This window comes from Myotis myotis, unplaced genomic scaffold (genome assembly GCF_014108235.1).
Source record: "Myotis myotis isolate mMyoMyo1 unplaced genomic scaffold, mMyoMyo1.p scaffold_m19_p_5, whole genome shotgun sequence".
Classification (NCBI taxonomy): Eukaryota; Metazoa; Chordata; class Mammalia; order Chiroptera; family Vespertilionidae; genus Myotis; species Myotis myotis.
Genome location: NW_023416357.1, coordinates 83,526,585 through 83,542,740, shown reverse-complemented (window position 1 = coordinate 83,542,740; position 16,156 = coordinate 83,526,585). Strand labels below are relative to the sequence as shown.

The 16,156-nt window shown below is 59.1% G+C and overlaps 1 protein-coding gene across 7 annotated transcripts; it reads right to left on the bottom strand.

Moving 5' to 3' along the window:
• Positions 1-482: 482 nt before the first annotated feature.
• LAT2 (linker for activation of T cells family member 2) lies at positions 483-15,934 on the bottom strand. Of its 7 annotated transcripts, none has more exons than XM_036310320.1 (13): positions 15,105-15,934; positions 10,962-11,076; positions 10,410-10,449; positions 7,346-7,389; positions 7,121-7,166; positions 6,570-6,607; positions 6,278-6,313; positions 6,169-6,199; positions 5,555-5,607; positions 4,172-4,237; positions 3,786-3,875; positions 3,154-3,277; positions 483-1,200 (listed from the first exon to the last, which is right to left on the bottom strand). In XM_036310320.1, exons 2-12 carry the CDS (start codon positions 11,053-11,055, stop codon positions 3,171-3,173), a joined length of 645 nt encoding a protein of 214 aa, XP_036166213.1. In that variant the 5' UTR covers positions 11,056-11,076; positions 15,105-15,934; the 3' UTR covers positions 483-1,200; positions 3,154-3,170. The 7 variants fall into 7 exon arrangements, with proteins under 7 accessions (XP_036166213.1, XP_036166214.1, XP_036166217.1 ...); XM_036310321.1 differs by having other exon boundaries at positions 483-1,094; XM_036310324.1 differs by having other exon boundaries at positions 3,786-3,848.
• Between the last annotated feature and the right edge of the window lie 222 nt (positions 15,935-16,156).

Here is a 16,156-nt window from a genome sequence, read left to right as displayed (position 1 = left end):
AGCCTCGGCCCCGCCACACCCCCTGGTCTGAGCTTGTGAGGTCAGGGCTGCAGGGTGTGAAGGGGCAAATGGCCACAGCTGCGCTCGAGATGTTTTTTCTAATTTCCTAACGTGGCATCAATTCTCGGAAAGAATTGGTGTGCCGCCCTGGAAGGAGCTGCCTTTGGGGCCCGGTCCTGTCCCCAGGCCGCAGGCTCCCTTTCTGTGACACAAGAGGCGGAGTCACTCCCTTGGTTGTACACGAAGCAGAGGAAGCAGACTGAGAATCGCTGCCCTTAAACTAAAAAGGTTTACTGAGGTTTTGAAAGGAGGCGGCATTTTTCCCTGAGTGGCTTTTCTGACTCAAGGTCCCACTGGGCCTCGGCCCTTCCCCCGAGACAGTCATGCTGCCCAGTCAGGGAGCGGGAGCAGAGGAGGCATTCAGGGCACCCGAGGGACACCACTGCGCCCCCCCCCCCCCCCCGCGCCTGCCCCCTCCCCCTCGGCAGCACTGACGCACTTTGTCCACAGGACACGCCCACGTAGCCTGCGGTGGCTGTGGCCACATCTCTTCCTCAGTGAACTGAGACCCGAAGAAAGGAGTGCCAGGGCGCCCCAAGTGTCTGCTGAAGTCAGAACATGTAATGCTTAGAGGAGACAAGATAGACAAACCTTCCCTGGAACGCAGAACATTAAATATGGCTCCACCTGTATAAGTTAATTACACAGCTTATCGATCACACAGAATCCCAGCAACGGACATTAGTAAGCGATTTGGGATCCAAACCCAGAGCAAAAAGGACATGAAGGCCAGTACTGTTCGGTGCTTAGATGTGGGGATGGGGTGCCACTGCCCCAGTGCCGGGCATTCAGTTACAGGGGCCACGGTGCCCTCACGCCACGCTCTTCCCAGCCCCCGGGAAGCTGGCTCCACGTGTAACTTGCGGGTCCCGTGTGGCCAGAGGGATGGTCCGCGGGACATGCAGGTGCCCCTCCCGTGAGCAGCGTGGCGGGTCCAGAAGTCCAGCTGCTCCGGCGAGGTGACGGGTGGGAGACGGTAACTGTTCCTGTGAGCGTTGGTTCCTTGGCCCCTCGGCGAAGATGAACATGGTTGGCTAGAGGAAAGGGCGTGCTTTGGCTGGCACTTCGTCCCCTTGGCACGGCTGGCTTCGAGAGGGGAGGGGCGCACAGTGGTGGTCAGCGTTCAGCTGCCCTCCCGGGCTGAGGAGAGAGCCGCCCGTCACGCTGAGTCTCTTCCCAGAGCTCCCACTTTTCCTTTGAAACCCTGACTGTGCTCTCTGGTCCTGGCCAAGGCCTGGGTATGGCCGACCTGTCTTCACGTCTCTCTCCAACCCGACTTCCTGACCCTGGGCACAGGGGCCCACTTCATATGTCCCCCTGCGTGGGCCTCTCCAATCAACAGGCCCAGAAATAAACTGGCCTTGCCCACAAAACCCGCTCTGCCCGTAGCTCCCAAATCTTAGGCAAAACCCTGCAATCCTGTTCAACGCCTCTCCCTCGCACCCACACGCAGGGCACCCCACCAAGGGCACCAGCGAGTCCTACGGACTCCGCAAACATTCCGTATCTACCTCTCCCGCTGCCTCCCTGGGCCAAGGCGGCATCTTTTGTCTGGACTCCTAACTCACTGGCCTCCCTGTTCCCACTGCCGCCCCCGCAGAGCCGTCCCTCGGTTTCCTCAGAGGATGATTCCAGGATGGCGCCCCAGAGGATGCTGAAGCCCCTTATGTGAGTGGTGTCTTTGCAGGGTGTGCCTACACATCACTTGCATGGATTCAGTGTACTGCTCAGTGCGGCAAGTTCAAGTTTTGCTTTTTGGAACTTTCTGAGATTCACCCCCCACCCCCAATATTTTCCATCTGAGGTTGGCTGAATCCATGGGTTCAGAGGGCTGACTGTATTCATTTCCCTACTCAGTAGCCAGCGATCCTTTAGAAATATCAAGTCACTCTTGTGTTTCAACCCTTCCCATGTTCCGTCTTCCCACCCCCAAATCTCGGAAAGAACCCAGGTGCTGGCCCTCTGTGACTGGCCTCCTCCTTCCTCCACGTCCACACTCCCCCGCCACCCCTGCCCCCCGCCGCTGTCAGAGCCTCTGAGCATGCCTCTGCTAGTCCCTCTGCTGGGTGTCCTTCCCGGGAGGGTGAGGAGGGGGCTCCAAAAGGCTTCCCTGGCCCCCCTACTGAACTGCCCACCTTACTGCCCGTCTCTTCCCTCCCGGGCTCGCCTCCACAGGACTTATCACCATGCAGCAGGCTGGACTTCCCCTCGGCTCTCTCTCTTATCTCAGGGGATCTGCTGTATCTCTCCCACCACAATGTCAAGGCATTTTGTGTGTTGTTTACCACTGTGTTCCCAGCACCCAAGGCAGGCCTTGCCTCTGGCAGGTGTGGTGAAGACTAAGCGAACGAGTGAACTGTGGGCCTTTGCCTGTTGGGCTCAAACTTGTGTGGCTGGCTCCGGACCTGCCCAGCCCGCCCCCCACTGAGAGGGCTGTGGGTGGACACCCCCCCCCCCCCACACACACACACACACACACACACACACACACACACACTTATTCTAAGTGTGTCCTTGGGCAGATGGCTTAGTGCCAGATGCCTTTGAGGTGACAAGTGATGGTGTGTGTGTGAGCACTTGACTCCGTGCTGGCCGGCAAAGTGGCTGCTTAACACAGTTCAGCCACTACTGCCGTCAGCGCCATCATCTCCCAGCCCTGCCCTGTGCCCCTGAGGCCAACACTGGCCCAGCCCCACTGAGCTCATGCTCTATGTGCAGTGTCTTGTCTAAGACACAGGTCCCACCGGCTCCGTTTTGCAAGTGAGGACGCAGACCTGGGGAGGCTGTCACTGCCCCAAGGTTGCAGGGACCCACCCAGAGCCCACTTCACCCAACAACTCACCACCTTCCCTGCCTGACAACCTCGTGCTTGCCGTGAATCTCACCTCACCAAGCCTGCCTTGGGAGTCAGGGGCAGGGTGGGCGGGGACTGCTCAGGAGGCCCAGCACCCTGCAGAGCCACCCCATTTCTGCACCCATGGGTGCTACCCCTTGGCCCTCACCACGGCTCCTCCAGCCCGAGCTCCCACCTTTTCCCAGGGGATGGGGCCCTCTGGCCAGTGAGGCCACCACCCTGCACCAGGGCAGCTGTACCTTCTCCCAGGTCTGCCCTAGGCTTCCGTGGCAGCCACGTCCCCATTTACATAATCGGGCTCTCCATCTTCATCCTCATCGGGGATTCCAGCAGGGGAGAGAGGTGCTTCTCTTGGGACTTGCCCTGTGGACCGGCAGGCGAACTGTCAGTGGTTCACATGGGCACACCCAGACCTGTTCCTGGAGCCAGAACGCCCACCCAGGGCTTGAGCCCCCCCGAAGCCACACGCAGCCTGAAGGAAAGGCTGCCCTGGACGAGTGTCTGTCCTGGTTCTGGGATTTGTCTGCCCGGGAAGCAGGGTCAGTGGGGCTCCATCCACGCAGGTGAAGGCAGTCTGCGCAGGAGGCCCCGACCTCAGGAGGCCGTGGCTAAGGCCAGTGCAGCCGCCAATGTGCTGCCGCCTTCAGCTTCTCTGAAATTAGCTGACCTGCAAGGGAGTACCCCGCCCCCCAGCCTGGCCCTCTCAGGCCAGACCCCCTGGCCAGGCCCCCCTGACTCCCACTACCCTTCGCCCCATCCTCCCTGGCCAGGCCCCCCTAACTCCCACTACCCTTCCCCCCATCCTCCCCGGCCAGGCCCCCCTGAGCCCGCTGAAGCTGTCCACTCAGGAGCCCCTGCTCTGGCCACATACCTACGACCTTTCTGGACTCCCGCCACTTCTGGATGGAAGCAGAGTTCTGATAATCCTCATCGCCTGCAGGGAGAGAACCGGGGAGAGGGCCTGCAGGGAGGAAGGGGAAGCCACCATGACTGGTCCTCAGGCCATCGAGGTGCCACGGCCCCTCCAGAGAGGCCTCTCGTGCCCCTGTGTGGGCAGCCCCTCGGGTTGGAAGGGCTCCCCAATAGAGCATGCCCACTGAGGCCCAGGATGATGGGGCCTCCTCCCAGGACAGGGGGCAGTGCTTGACCCAAAGCCATTGAGGTGTCCGTGAACTTTCAGGTTTCAAGGAGGGCTATGCCTCTGTGGGAACTTCAGATCTCACCAGTCCCTGCCCAGCTCCGGGCTGGTAGCCTCACCTGAGTCGGGCTCTTTCTGCTTGCAGATGAGCACGTTCTCGTAGGAATTAGCATCCTCGTCATCTGCTGCAGAGAAGGGAGAGGGGAGAGGGGAGAGGGGAGATGGGAGAGGGGAGAGGGGAGAGGGGAGAGGGGAGGGGAGAAGGGACAGGAGACAGGGGACAGGGGACAGAGGAGAGAGGAGAGGGGAGAGGGGAGAGGGGAGAGGAGAGAAGGGAGAGGGGGTAGGGGAGAGGGGAGAGGGGACAGGGAAGAGGGAAGAGGGGACAGGGGAGAGGGAAGAGGGGAGAGGAGAGAGGGGAGGGGGGAGAGGGGAGAGGGGAGAGGGGAGAGGGGAGAAGGGACAGGAGACAGGGGACAGGGGACAGAGGAGAGAGGAGAGGGGAGAGGGGAGAGGGGAGAGGACTTCATTATAGTGGGCCCTGTCCATCAAGCCTGGCTTTTCCTCTCTCCTTTTGCCCCCCCCCCCTCCTGTGGCAGATGACCTGTCCTGCTAAGCCCCCCGTCTTCTGGGTCCCCCAGGGCCTCGAACATTTTCTTGGACAAGCTTCTTAATGCGCACTGGTCTGGCTCAGCAGCTGCCACTCTGAGCTCCTTCTCTGTTCTCCAAGTTTACCCCTGAATGCACTGGGGAGGGGAGGTCAGGGGATGGGCTGCATTCAGGCCCAGGATGGATATTTGGATGGAGGGAGGCCCATCTCTATCAGGCAGTGAGAGCCACTGGGGGCCCAGGAGAGACAGCAGCCAGGTCGAAGCTTACCTGGAAGCAGACCCTTCAGTGGGGTCTTTGTCCAGGGGCTTAGGCTGCGTGTGGCATACAGAGCCTGCCCCCTGCCCCCCCAACTGGAAGCTGAGCTCTAACAACTCACCCACCATCCATTTACATCAGAAGGGCTCTGAGAAACGAGGCCCCACCCCAATTTGGAAGCTGCAGGGGGATGAAGAGGACCCACTCCCTGCCCAGTGGTGCCTCACTCCCCACCCCAGCATGGCCCGGGCAGGAGCACTGCCTGCCCTCGGTCCTCAGTTTCTCTTTCTGTAAAGCAAGGGTGTTGAGGGCCTAGAGTTGCAGCATCCGTCAGCCAGTCTGCCCCATCCTGGGCCTTCCTCTGAGGCCCCATATGTGCCCAGCCCGGGATGGGACCTGGATGACGAGGGACCCAGCAATCCCTCTCTTGCTTGCCCCTGTGGCCCACCCCTGACTCCCACACATCTCTTCTCTCCTCTGCACCTGGGCTCCTGCCCGAGGTGCCAGCTCCCTCATCTGCCCCTCACTCCCCAATCGATCCAAACCAAGGCTCAGGCTCCTCCTCCAAGTCCTCCCAAATGCCTCGATCCCACCATGCGTCTCCTCCCTATGCCCCTCCTTCCTCTCTGCCTCACCTTCCTGCTGCTTCTGGGACCGCTCCCAGTTGAAATACTCCATGATGGGGTCTCTGGCAAGAAAACACAAACACAACACCAGTGGCTGGGCAGGCCCGTGTTGCCGGGGGGGGGGGGGGGGGGGCGTGGCGGGGGAGCTTCATGGGTGCAGTGAGGCAAGGACTGCTCCAGCCATCACTCCCCCAGGGGCCCATGGGGGCTGGGCCAGGGTCTCCCCCATCCCCCATCCCACTTCCCTGGACCCCGGAGCCATCCTGGGGCTGAGGGGGAGACAGCCTGGCACTAGCCGCCTTGCCATGTGACCCAGACAAGTCTCCACCTGCCCTGGGCCTCAGCCTGCCCATCTGAGAGAGGAGCTGTCTGAGGGCCCTTCCTCTCAGCAGCTCCAGGTGCCCCTGTGAGGTGTCTGACTGGGTGATGCGGGATGGTCCCTCCACACAGGCCCTTCTGAGCAGGACCATGTCCCCATGTCCCTGCCACTGTCCCCACACCCTCCGAGCCACCTGAAGGGGAACAATGCTACTGAGCGCCTGCCTGCGCCTGGCTGGGGGTCCGAGGGCAGGAGGCCTTCCTGAGTACGGGAGTCCAGGCAGGGCTGGGAGAAGGCCACTCACATGTAGGATGCATCTGATCCGTGTCTGCTTCCTGCAGGAGGAGGCGGAATTAGGCCCAGGCTCCTGGAGGTGGCCCCCACTGCAGCCCCAACCCCCGGAGCCCACCTACCTTTGCTGAAGTTCAGGTACCTTGGTGATGCAGAATCTGGAAGGAAGGCCAAGGGTTTCTTACCTTCACACCTTTGCACCTGCTCCTTCCCCTCCCCCACTAGGCCAATGCCCTCAGGCCGCCCAGCCTGGCGTATCTGTCTCCTGCAAAGGCCTCCCTGTCAGGCCTGGCTGCCCTGCCTCCCCTCCCCCACACCTCCCCTACACATGTGCACAGTACCTGTCCCACCAGGTAGTCACCTGTCTCAGTCCCACTCACCCCTGCCCCACACCTGTGTATGAGGCTCACTCACCCTCGAGGCTGGGGGAGAACTGCAGCAGCTTATCCTTCCTGCAAGGGAGGGGTGCAGTGAGGCAAGGACTGAGGGAGGGGCTGAGGAGGAGCCACGGGGGCTGGAGGTGGGAGGGGGATGGCTCTAAGGCAGCCGTTCTCAACCTGTGGGTCGCGACCCCTTTGGCGGTCGAACGGCCCTTTCACAGGGGTCGCCTAAGACCATCCTGCATATCAGATATTTACACTACGATTCATCACAGTAGCAACATTACAGTTATGAAGTAGCAACGAAAATAATTTGATGGTTGGGTCACAACATGAGGAACTGTATTTAAAGGGCCAGAAGGTTGAGAACCACTGCTCTAGGGTTTTGGGGGATTTGAAGGCCACAGCCCTCCAGCCTGCTGGATGGAGGGAGGCCCTTCTCTGTCAGGCACTAGAACTCTGAGGTCTGAGGAGGAAGTAAGGTCTTGGCCTGGGCTCAGCCAGGTGGGGAGCCCAGCGTCCTCCTCATCACTTCCTGTGGGGGCTGTGACCCCTCTGGGTCCAGGCCAAGGGGCTCATTCCTACCTTGTTGGTGCCAAGTCAGAGGCTGTGTCCATCAGGGGCCTGGCCACTGCAAAGGATGAGGGGGTGTTAGCTGGACCCCAAGGCCAGTTTTCCAGTGTAGCTCCCTCACCCCTTCACCCTACCAGATCGGGCATGGCCACCCCTTCAGGACGAAGGGAGTTTGACATGCCCTCCCTCCCCCCCATCCCTGAGCCCAGCCCCTGGACCCTTCTGTTTGGGACTCACAGGAATAGGTCCCGGTCACTGCAAAGCTCTGTTGATTCTCTTGCCTGGAAACACAGGGACTGTTTTGAGCTAGGGCCTGGCCCCCACAGCCCAAGGGGCAGAGAGACAGGAGAGATGGACAGAGGGGGACAAGGAACAGAGAGGAGGCACATAGTAGGACAAGGGTGAGGAGAAGGAGCTGCCTGCCACCCCTCCAGGTCTCAGAGCCAGAGCCCTGCCCACTGGGTGCCCACCCTTTTCGCATGGCCCTGGCCTAGAGCCAGCTGCCAGAAAGACCCATTTCTCAACATGGGGTACCCAGGAACCCCCAGAGATGGCCAGGAGGCAGGCATCTAGTCATTGTCCAGTGTCCCTTCTTCCTTTGAAGCACAACCCTGACTTTTGTGTAGCCAGCAGCAGGCCCACCTAAAAGACTGTATATCACGGCCTCCCTTGCACCTACTTGTGGCCATGTGATAAAGCTCTGGTCAGTGAAATGCAAGCCACGGTTGTTGGGAGTTCCAGGAAAGCTCCTTAAAGGACTCACTGACAACTGGGCACAGCCTTTTTGTCCTTCTCCTTCATTCTAACTACGACCTGGATGCAGAGATAAGGGCTGGAGCCCTCGCTGCCATTTTGGACCATGAAGTGCCTTTGAGAATGGAAGCTACCACGAAGGATGGTGAACAGAACAGCTAATCATTAAAGCATTTTGGGGTCTCCCCTGGATTAACATGGGTGCCCAGCCCAGCCTTCTAGGAGCTCCTGGGGTGCTGGGGGTCGGGGTGACGTGATTTAGGGAGGATGCTCTATCCAAATCCACAGGAGAGAACCAGGCATGGCTTCCTGGAGGAAGTGATACAGGAGCTGGGCCTGGCACACGTAGGCTGGCAGGACTGAACCCCAGTGCGGTGGGGAAACCCAAGCTCTCCTCCCACCTCCTCCCACCATTTCCCCACCCCTACACGAGGAGGTTTAGTCTACAGTTCTAAGATCAGTTAGGGGCCTTGAGTGGGCAGGGGCTGCGGGGTGGGGGGAGCGGAGAGGGGAGATTCTGAGGAGGCCTGCCTGGGGGCAGGAGCGTAGGGGCACCAGGCAGCCCAGCCCACTCCTGGTGGAGGCTGTGGGCTAGCGATCTAGACAGCCAAGCGGCCAAAGATGCCTGGAGAGATCCAGTCCTGCCCCCGGGGTGGGCCTGGACGGGGAAATTCTATTTTCAAATTTCATTGTGGTTTTTCAGTTGCAAAAGGAAATGAGAAAGGGCGTGTGTGCCCATCTGTGCGTGAGTAGCCACCCGAGTGTGCATACAGTGCTGCATGTGTGAGAAGTGCACGCCTGAGCAAGTGTGCAGGGAGCGTGGGGGTGTGCGTGGGCGTTCATGCGCAGGCCCTCCATCACGTCACCCGCCTGCTCAATGTCAGGATGCCAATGGCCGCTTTCCCCTGCCTGGGGCTGTCCGAGGGTGGCCCCCTGGTTTGCAAGGTCTGGCACAGCTGACCCTCCCAGCACTCACAGAGCTGCCCACCTGCCCTCCAAGTGCCTGGAGCTCCATCTCCCAACCCCACCACTCCGCTGGGCTCACTGACCCCATTGCATCTCTGCCCCACCTCCCTCCTTCCTGCTACACAGGAACCCCTGCTTCCAGCTCTTCTGTGGCCCCTTGGTCCTTAGAACGAAGGCCAAGGCCTCTCCCACAGTCAAGGCCTCATCCAGCTCATTTTCCCCGAGACACACGGTACCTGCCACCCGGTCCTCTGTCAGCGACTGCCCACACTGTTCTCTCTCCCTCTAGAATATCCCCTTTGGCCTCTTTTTCTCTTAAAATCTTTCCCACCGAATGCAGACTGGTGCAGCCACTGTGGAGAAAAGTATGGAGCTTCCTCAAAAAACTAAAAATGGAACTCCCATTTGACCCAGTGATCCCACTTCTAGGAATATATCCCAAGAAGCCAGAAACACCAATCAGCAAGGATATATGCATCCCTATGTTCATAGCAGCACAATTCACCATAGCTAAGATCTGGAAACAGCCTAAGTGCCCATCAGCAGATGAGGGGGGGGGGGGCGGTTAGGGGTTAATGGGGGGGATGAGGACACATTTGTAATACCTTAACTAATAATAATAATAAAAAAACCTGTGGTACATCTACACAATGGAATACTACGCTGCGATAAAAAAGAAGGAACTATTGCCTTCTGCAACAGCTTTGATGGAACTGGAGAGCATTATGCTAAGTGAAATAAGCCAGTCAGAGAAAGATAAATACCACATGATCTCACTCATTTGTGGAATATAGAGAACAACATAGACTGATGAACAAGGACAGATCCAAAGACAGAGAAACAGCAATCAGACTATTAATCCCCAGAGGGAAGGTAGGGGAGGGTGGGGGTAAGGGGGAGAGATCAACCAAAGGACTTGTATGCATGCATATAGGCCTAACCCATGGACATGGACAACAGGGGGATGAGAGCATGAGTGGTGGTGGGGGGGGGGGGGGGGAGGATGGGGGTTAATGGGGGGGGATGAGGACACATTTGTAATTCCTTAACTAATAAAGAATTTAAAGATTTTTAAAAAAAGAATGTAAAAAAATCAATCTAAATAAATGAAGATTTAAATTACAAAAAGAAAAAAAAATCTTTCCCACCTCCTCTATCAGGCCTTCCTTAATCCCCCAGGCACATGCCCACATCCTCCCTGGCTCCTTTAGCATTTTCCAAGGGAGATGTAGACACAGCTCACATTTTGCTCTGTGCCCAGTGTCTGCCCCACACCCCCAGCCCCTCATGGCACCAAGAGGCCGAATTCCTCCGTGGACACCCACCCCCACCCGCACAGCAGGCTGCCCTGGGCTGGGTTCACGGGGGGTCTCTGCAGATGCTCTTGGGCCAGCGGGGACGTGGCAGCCCCTCCTCCTGAGGCCCTGACTGGGTTGGGGCAGGGCCTGGGCAGCCCTGGGTGCCCCCTCTCCTTCCCTGGCTGCTCGGGACCCACTGGAGCCCAGCCTGGAGGAGGTGTGAGGAAAGGGGCTGCCCACACCCAGGCACACAGTCACTGGGCCGGGGACACTGAGGCACTCACAGGTTCCTCTGCTCATAAATTTTCTCCGGTCGCTTCGCACCTGCAAAAACGGGACCGGATTAGCAAGCATCCAGAGTCAGGGTGGAACTGACACCCAAGGCCCCCTCATCCTGCCTGCCTGTGCCCTGTCCTAGGACAGGACACGGGGGCCTTCCGATCACTGAGGGCCACCGGACATGGACATGGTGTCTCTCACTACTTATTTAGCAGAACGGAGCATAGACAAGGTGGACGCCCCAGGCAGGCAGCCAGCCCAGCCTTTCCTCCCTTGTCCAGAGCAAACCCCTGCCCCAGACATGCCCCTTGACCCAGCAAACCCAAAGCCCCCCAGTGAACCAGACTGAGGGTGTTCAGGTGCAGTTTGGGGCCAGCCTTTGGGGGAGTCACCCCCATCCTGTGAGGCTTATCTGACTGCCTCTCCCAAACACAGCCAGGCCTGGCCTGTGAGAGTTGCTGGGTAGACTGTCCTCTCCTCCATTGTGCCCATGAGCTCCCCTCCCCAGGCCCTCCCCATCATACTCCAACCCCGCCCCGTCATAATCCCGCCTTTACCTGAGCGGGAGCAGCGAACACACAGGCTGGCCACCGCCCCCAGCAGCAGCAGGAGGGCCACCCCGGGCCACAGCAGCTCCGTCTCCGCACTCATGTCGGCTCCGGTGCACCTTTCCTGCAACGCTGCCACGTGAACCAGGGTGGGAGGGCGAGGGGGCTACCCCTTCAGGAGCCCGACCAGCCCCACACTCTCAGGCTTCTTACCCCCACTGGCCCCTGCCAGCCTCACAGCTGAGTCTAGGCTGTGGAGCACTCTTCCCACCCTGCTGGAGGGCCAGGGCAGGACCACACCTATTCCTCCGTCTGACCCCAGACCTGGACTCGTGACCCCCCAAGGCCAGCATCAACACATGGTAAGTGCTGGAAGGTTCTGGGGACCCACTAGGCAGCACCATGTGCGTATCCACACTCCTGCATACACCCTCGCTTAATCCACACAATTGCCCTTTGAGGGAGGGGCTTGCTCCATTTCACAGATAAAGAAACGGAGGCCAGACATCTCCCAATCGCTACGTCAGCGGTTCTCAACCTGTGGGTCGCGACCCCTTTGGCGGTCGAACGATCCTTTCACAGGGGTCGCCTAAGACTATCCTGCATATCATATATTTACATGACGATTCGTAACAGTAGCAACATTACAGTTATGAAGTAGCAACGAAAATAATTTTATGGTTGGGTCACAACATGAGGAACTGTATTTAAAGGGCCAGAAGGTTGAGAACCACTGTGCTAAGTGGAAAGACAGGATTCAAGTTCCAGCATCCAGACCCTAACTCTGGCTTTGCCCACTGCATCCCCTCCCTCCTATAAGTCCAGCTTTACTCCCCAAGCCCAGAGTCTGTGGACCCTTCTGCATGGGACCTCCCAGCAGCCCTCACCCAACCATGGGCACTTCTCCACCCCATTCATGGCCTCCCGGAGGAGCTGGGGGCACGATTTCCATTCATTAAAAATCCATGCACCCAGATTCCTCCTGCCCTGGGAGCTGGGAGGAGGGAGATCAAGGAAGGCTTCTTGGAGGAGGTGGGCTGACGAGCTTGGGAGAAGCGAACTCAGAGAGACCTGGTGTATGGCCCATGGTGGCTAGTGGTGGGATGTGGGGCTGGAGGAGAGAGGCTACAGGGCAAGGAGGCCCTGAATCCCTGCCTGCTGGCTGCTATCTTAGTGGCTGGTCCCAGCCACCTCAGGGCCACACTCTGATTGTCTGATCTTGGTGATCAAATCTGCACACCAGGGTCTGGTGAAGGCAAGTTCAGCCCCCTTGAGGGGGTTTCCAAGGAGAATCATTGAAACTATCAAGAGACTCAGCCATCTCGAAATAGCCGGGACACAGCTGAGGGCAGCAGGGGCTGTCTGAGGGGCCGGTGCCCCAGGTGCACGGAGCCTCCACACTGAGCGCCCATTCTGTGCACACCTGTGCATCCTGCATCAGGCACCTGGGAGGAGGGCTTCCCCCTCTTTACAGCTGGGGTGGGGGGTTGAGGCTTAGGGAGAAGACGGACCCACCTTCTGCTTCGGGCTCCCCTGAGGCCTGTGTGCCCCTGGCTGTCCCCTCACTTCTTTGAGCTCCCGAATCTGGGGCAAAGCCAACAGGACAGCTCCACGCAGTGCGGAGCCTCATCAGGGGCCCGTCCCAGAGAAGCCACCTCTCCTTCCCCAGACGTGGAATTTCAAGTGAGTCAGTGGGAACACGGGAATTCCCAAATCTCGCCACAGAGCAGCCTCCAGGTGGGGAGAAGGACTGGCCCCTGTCACACCCGATGCTGTTTGAGGGGATCCGCTCCCCTCCTCTCAGGGGCTGGGCACTGCCCTCCTGGTCTGCACAGCTTGCCCTGCCTCCTGAGTCCCCTCGGGCTGTTGGAAGTTGGGAACACCTGCCTTAGAGGGAGGCCTCCTGGGGTCAACTTCTGTCTGTGCCTCAGTATCTCTTGGCCTCAGTTTTCTCATCTGTAAAATGGGGGTCAATCACATCCAGCCAGGCTCACGGGGTTTCCTTAAGAGAAACGCATGGAGGGTCTTATTTCTGGCCGGCTAGTTTGGACAGCTCTCTCAGGCTCCGGATCCTCGATAACGTTGTCCTTTGGTTAGCACCGTGACTCTTTCTGTCCCGAAAGGAGATTTGGGCACAGACACATGGCTGGGTCGCACACATGCCCCCTGCGAGAGCTGGGACATGAGTCCACCACCGGCCACCCCCAGGGGCTGTTTAAGACTCCAGACGTGAGCTGGCACGTGGAGCCCTGGGACATGACCTGCTGACCTCTGGGGAAGGGTGGCCTCCACCCCAGAGGACCCTGACTATCAGAGAGCCCTTTTGCTTCTGGAGGTGAAGCACCCTCAGGGGTGGCCCTGGTCCATCTCCACCCCCTGGCACTGGGGGAGGCTGGGGAGGAGAATGCGAATTCTGCCAGGAACAAAAATTGAATCCCAGTGTCCCGGGCCTTTGGTTGCCCCTTTGTTAAGTGGGGGAAGAATGACACTCTTCCTGGGTTTGTCACATGAGACCTGGCATCGAGATGAGGCATGGAAGGTGCTGGGGCAGGTGGGGCACAGCTGGCCGTGACTGTCATGACTGGCCATCACCTGGCTCCCGGGGCAGGGGCAGCTGCCGCCTGTTGGGGCCAGAGCTGCCTTTGGGTCTGGGAGCAGGTCTCTCCAGAGCCTTCTCTGCCTGCTCCCCACACAGGCAGGCACGAGCCTCCCTCCCCTGCCTGACGTGGGCCTTGTGCTGGGACCTGAGAGGGGCTGGGAGGGGAAGAGAGCACGGCTCTTGCCCCAGCCCCTCAGCTAGCTGGCACAGACACCCACAGCATCACGCGGAGACACCGGGCCCAGAGGGAAGCTCACACAGCTGGCCAGTCACGGCAGCAGGACCAAAGCCCGGGGCACGCTGCCTATGAAGGCCACGCTCCTTTACCTTTTTCTTATATTTTTAAGAATCATGAAATACATTTTAAAAATAGACTAATTTGAGTAAAACTCCTATGCCCTCTCTCGTCACTTCCCACCCATGTTCTGAGAGCAGATGGGGCAGGGAAGGTGGGGGGAGAGAGGCCCCAAGAAGCCACGCAGGGCTGGGTGGGGTGGGAGGGCGGCTGTTACAGCCCATGGCTCTGCAGGCCAAAATAGCGCAAAGGGAAGTGGGCAGTTTTCATATGAACAAGGTTTGCAACAAGCTGTGTGGGAAAGCCCTCAGTGCTGGCGGTGTGGGCCTCGCGTCTGAGCCTCCCGCCAGAGAGGCCCTGGGAGGTGATCCTGCCCATTCCCCGGCACCTGTCATGCTGCCGATGGGGGGACCGAGGCCCACCAGGGCTGCAGGGCAGGCTGGGGGTGGAGAGAGAGGCCCTGGTCTCAGCCCCCAAAAGGCTTTAGCCACTGGGCTCTGCTCTGGGGTCTGTTTCGTTTCCCCAGTAACTTGGCCTTCAGATGAGGCCGTCCCAGGGGCTTCTAACAGAGGCTCTCAGTGCTCAGGTGACTGGTGCAGGGCCTGGGCAGCCCTTGTCCCAGGGCAGGAGTGGAGGGTGGCGAAGGCCAGGGCCACCTGTTGACAGAGTTGGGCACAGGGAGCTCTCCAGGGCTTACATGTCAGACCCCAGCAGGAAGCTGGCCGGCCGGGCTGGGGCCTGGGTGGGAGGGCAGGGACAGATGCCTCCGTCTGGCCTGGGGCAGGACCTAGGCACGCTTGCCTGTAGAGTCTCACCGTTCTCCCATGCGTAGCCCCGTGTCTGAGATATCACAGTTCCATTTTATAGATGAAGAAACCTAAGCTCATGGGCATGGACCGGGGGCCACTGTCCTGGCCCCTCACGGTCTCTGGAAGTGAGGGGCCCACCCTGGAGGCCTCCTAAGACTGCAGTCCCGGCTGGGAAAGGTGAGGGCAGGGAAGTGGCTGAAGGCCCAGAACCAGACTGCCTCTCTGAGTGCCGCAGGGTCCAGGGGGAAGGGCTCCCTAGTCAGGGCCACCAGGGCAGGAGTGGGGCCAAAGGAAGGGGTGTCCGGCATCCCGACCTCTTCCCACTTCCCCCAGCAGGCCGCCAAGGGCTCAGGAGAGACCACTCCAACCCCCACGGTGTCGGAGGTCGGGGGCAGCCTCCCGACCCCTGCCCCCAGGGCCAGGCTCCAGGTGCTCCGGGAAAGGCTTACCTGAGAGTTGAGGGCTCTTCACTGCGGCCACCTCATCTTGAGCCCACACACCTGCAGGAGCTGACGCCAACACCACAGATACTTGTGGGCAGCAAGCAAGGCGGCAGGCTTCCTGTCAGCCACTGAATCATCCCTCACACATCCGCTGCCCTGCCGGACAGGCTCTGGTGTGAACAGAGAGACTCATGCACGAGAGAGAGAGAGAGAGAGAGAGAGAGAGAGAGAGAGAGAGAGAGAGAGAGAGAGAGAGAGAGAGAGAGAGAGAGAACAGAAAGCTATGGACACACACGCTAAGCACACACGTGTAAACACAAGTCACACAGAGAGTAAGATACGCAGAGGGGCAGGGAGGAAGAATGAAATGGAAGTGCACACACGGACACACACACAGGCAGCGACAGTAGGAAGACGTGGAGAAGTACACGCTAAAGAACACAAATGCACACTAACACCAAAACACGCACACAAACTCAGAGGCAGAATCGCGGAGAGAGAGACAGAGAAGAAGATAAACAGGCAGGAAGAGAATGAGAAAGGGACGCACACGCACTACATACAGAGACACAGAGAGGGACAGAGAGAGACAGGCAGGGACTGAGCGCGCGATCAACCAAGAGTCTCAGACCCAGAGGGAGAGGGAGACACAGGAAGACAGAGAGCCAGAGAGAGAGACCGATTGTCAGAGATGCAGAGCGAGAGCCAGAGCCACTCACTCAGGGAGCAAGAGTCCAAAAATGAGGTGTGCAGTACACGCACACACATATACTCACACACACACACACACACACACACACTCAGACACACACTCACACACACTCACACACACTCACTCTCACACACACACACACACACACTCAGACACACACACACACACACACACACACACACACACACACAACATGAGACATGGGTGGAAAGAGAAGACAGAACAAACGGCTGGAGACAAGGCAGCTGACAGGAACGGACAGCCACAGGCATTAGAGGGAGCGGGAGAGGCAGCCACGCGGAAGGACAGGAGGACAACCCCGGCTTCTCCTGTGCTGGGAGCCACA

What these genes read in the sequence shown, in the direction of transcription:
- LAT2 (XM_036310319.1), bottom strand. Translation starts at nt 11,055, where the DNA reads ATGAGTGCGGAGACGGAGCTGCTGTGGCCCGGGGTGGCCCTCCTGCTG. An exon ending in ATTTATGAGCAGAGGAACCT is followed by an intron (nt 7,390 to 10,409) that starts GTGAGTGCCTCA and finishes CTGTGTTTCCAG; the next exon opens with GCAAGAGAATCAACAGAGCT. An exon ending in GGATCAGATGCATCCTACAT is followed by an intron (nt 5,608 to 6,168) that starts GTGAGTGGCCTT and finishes TTTTCTTGCCAG; the next exon opens with AGACCCCATCATGGAGTATT.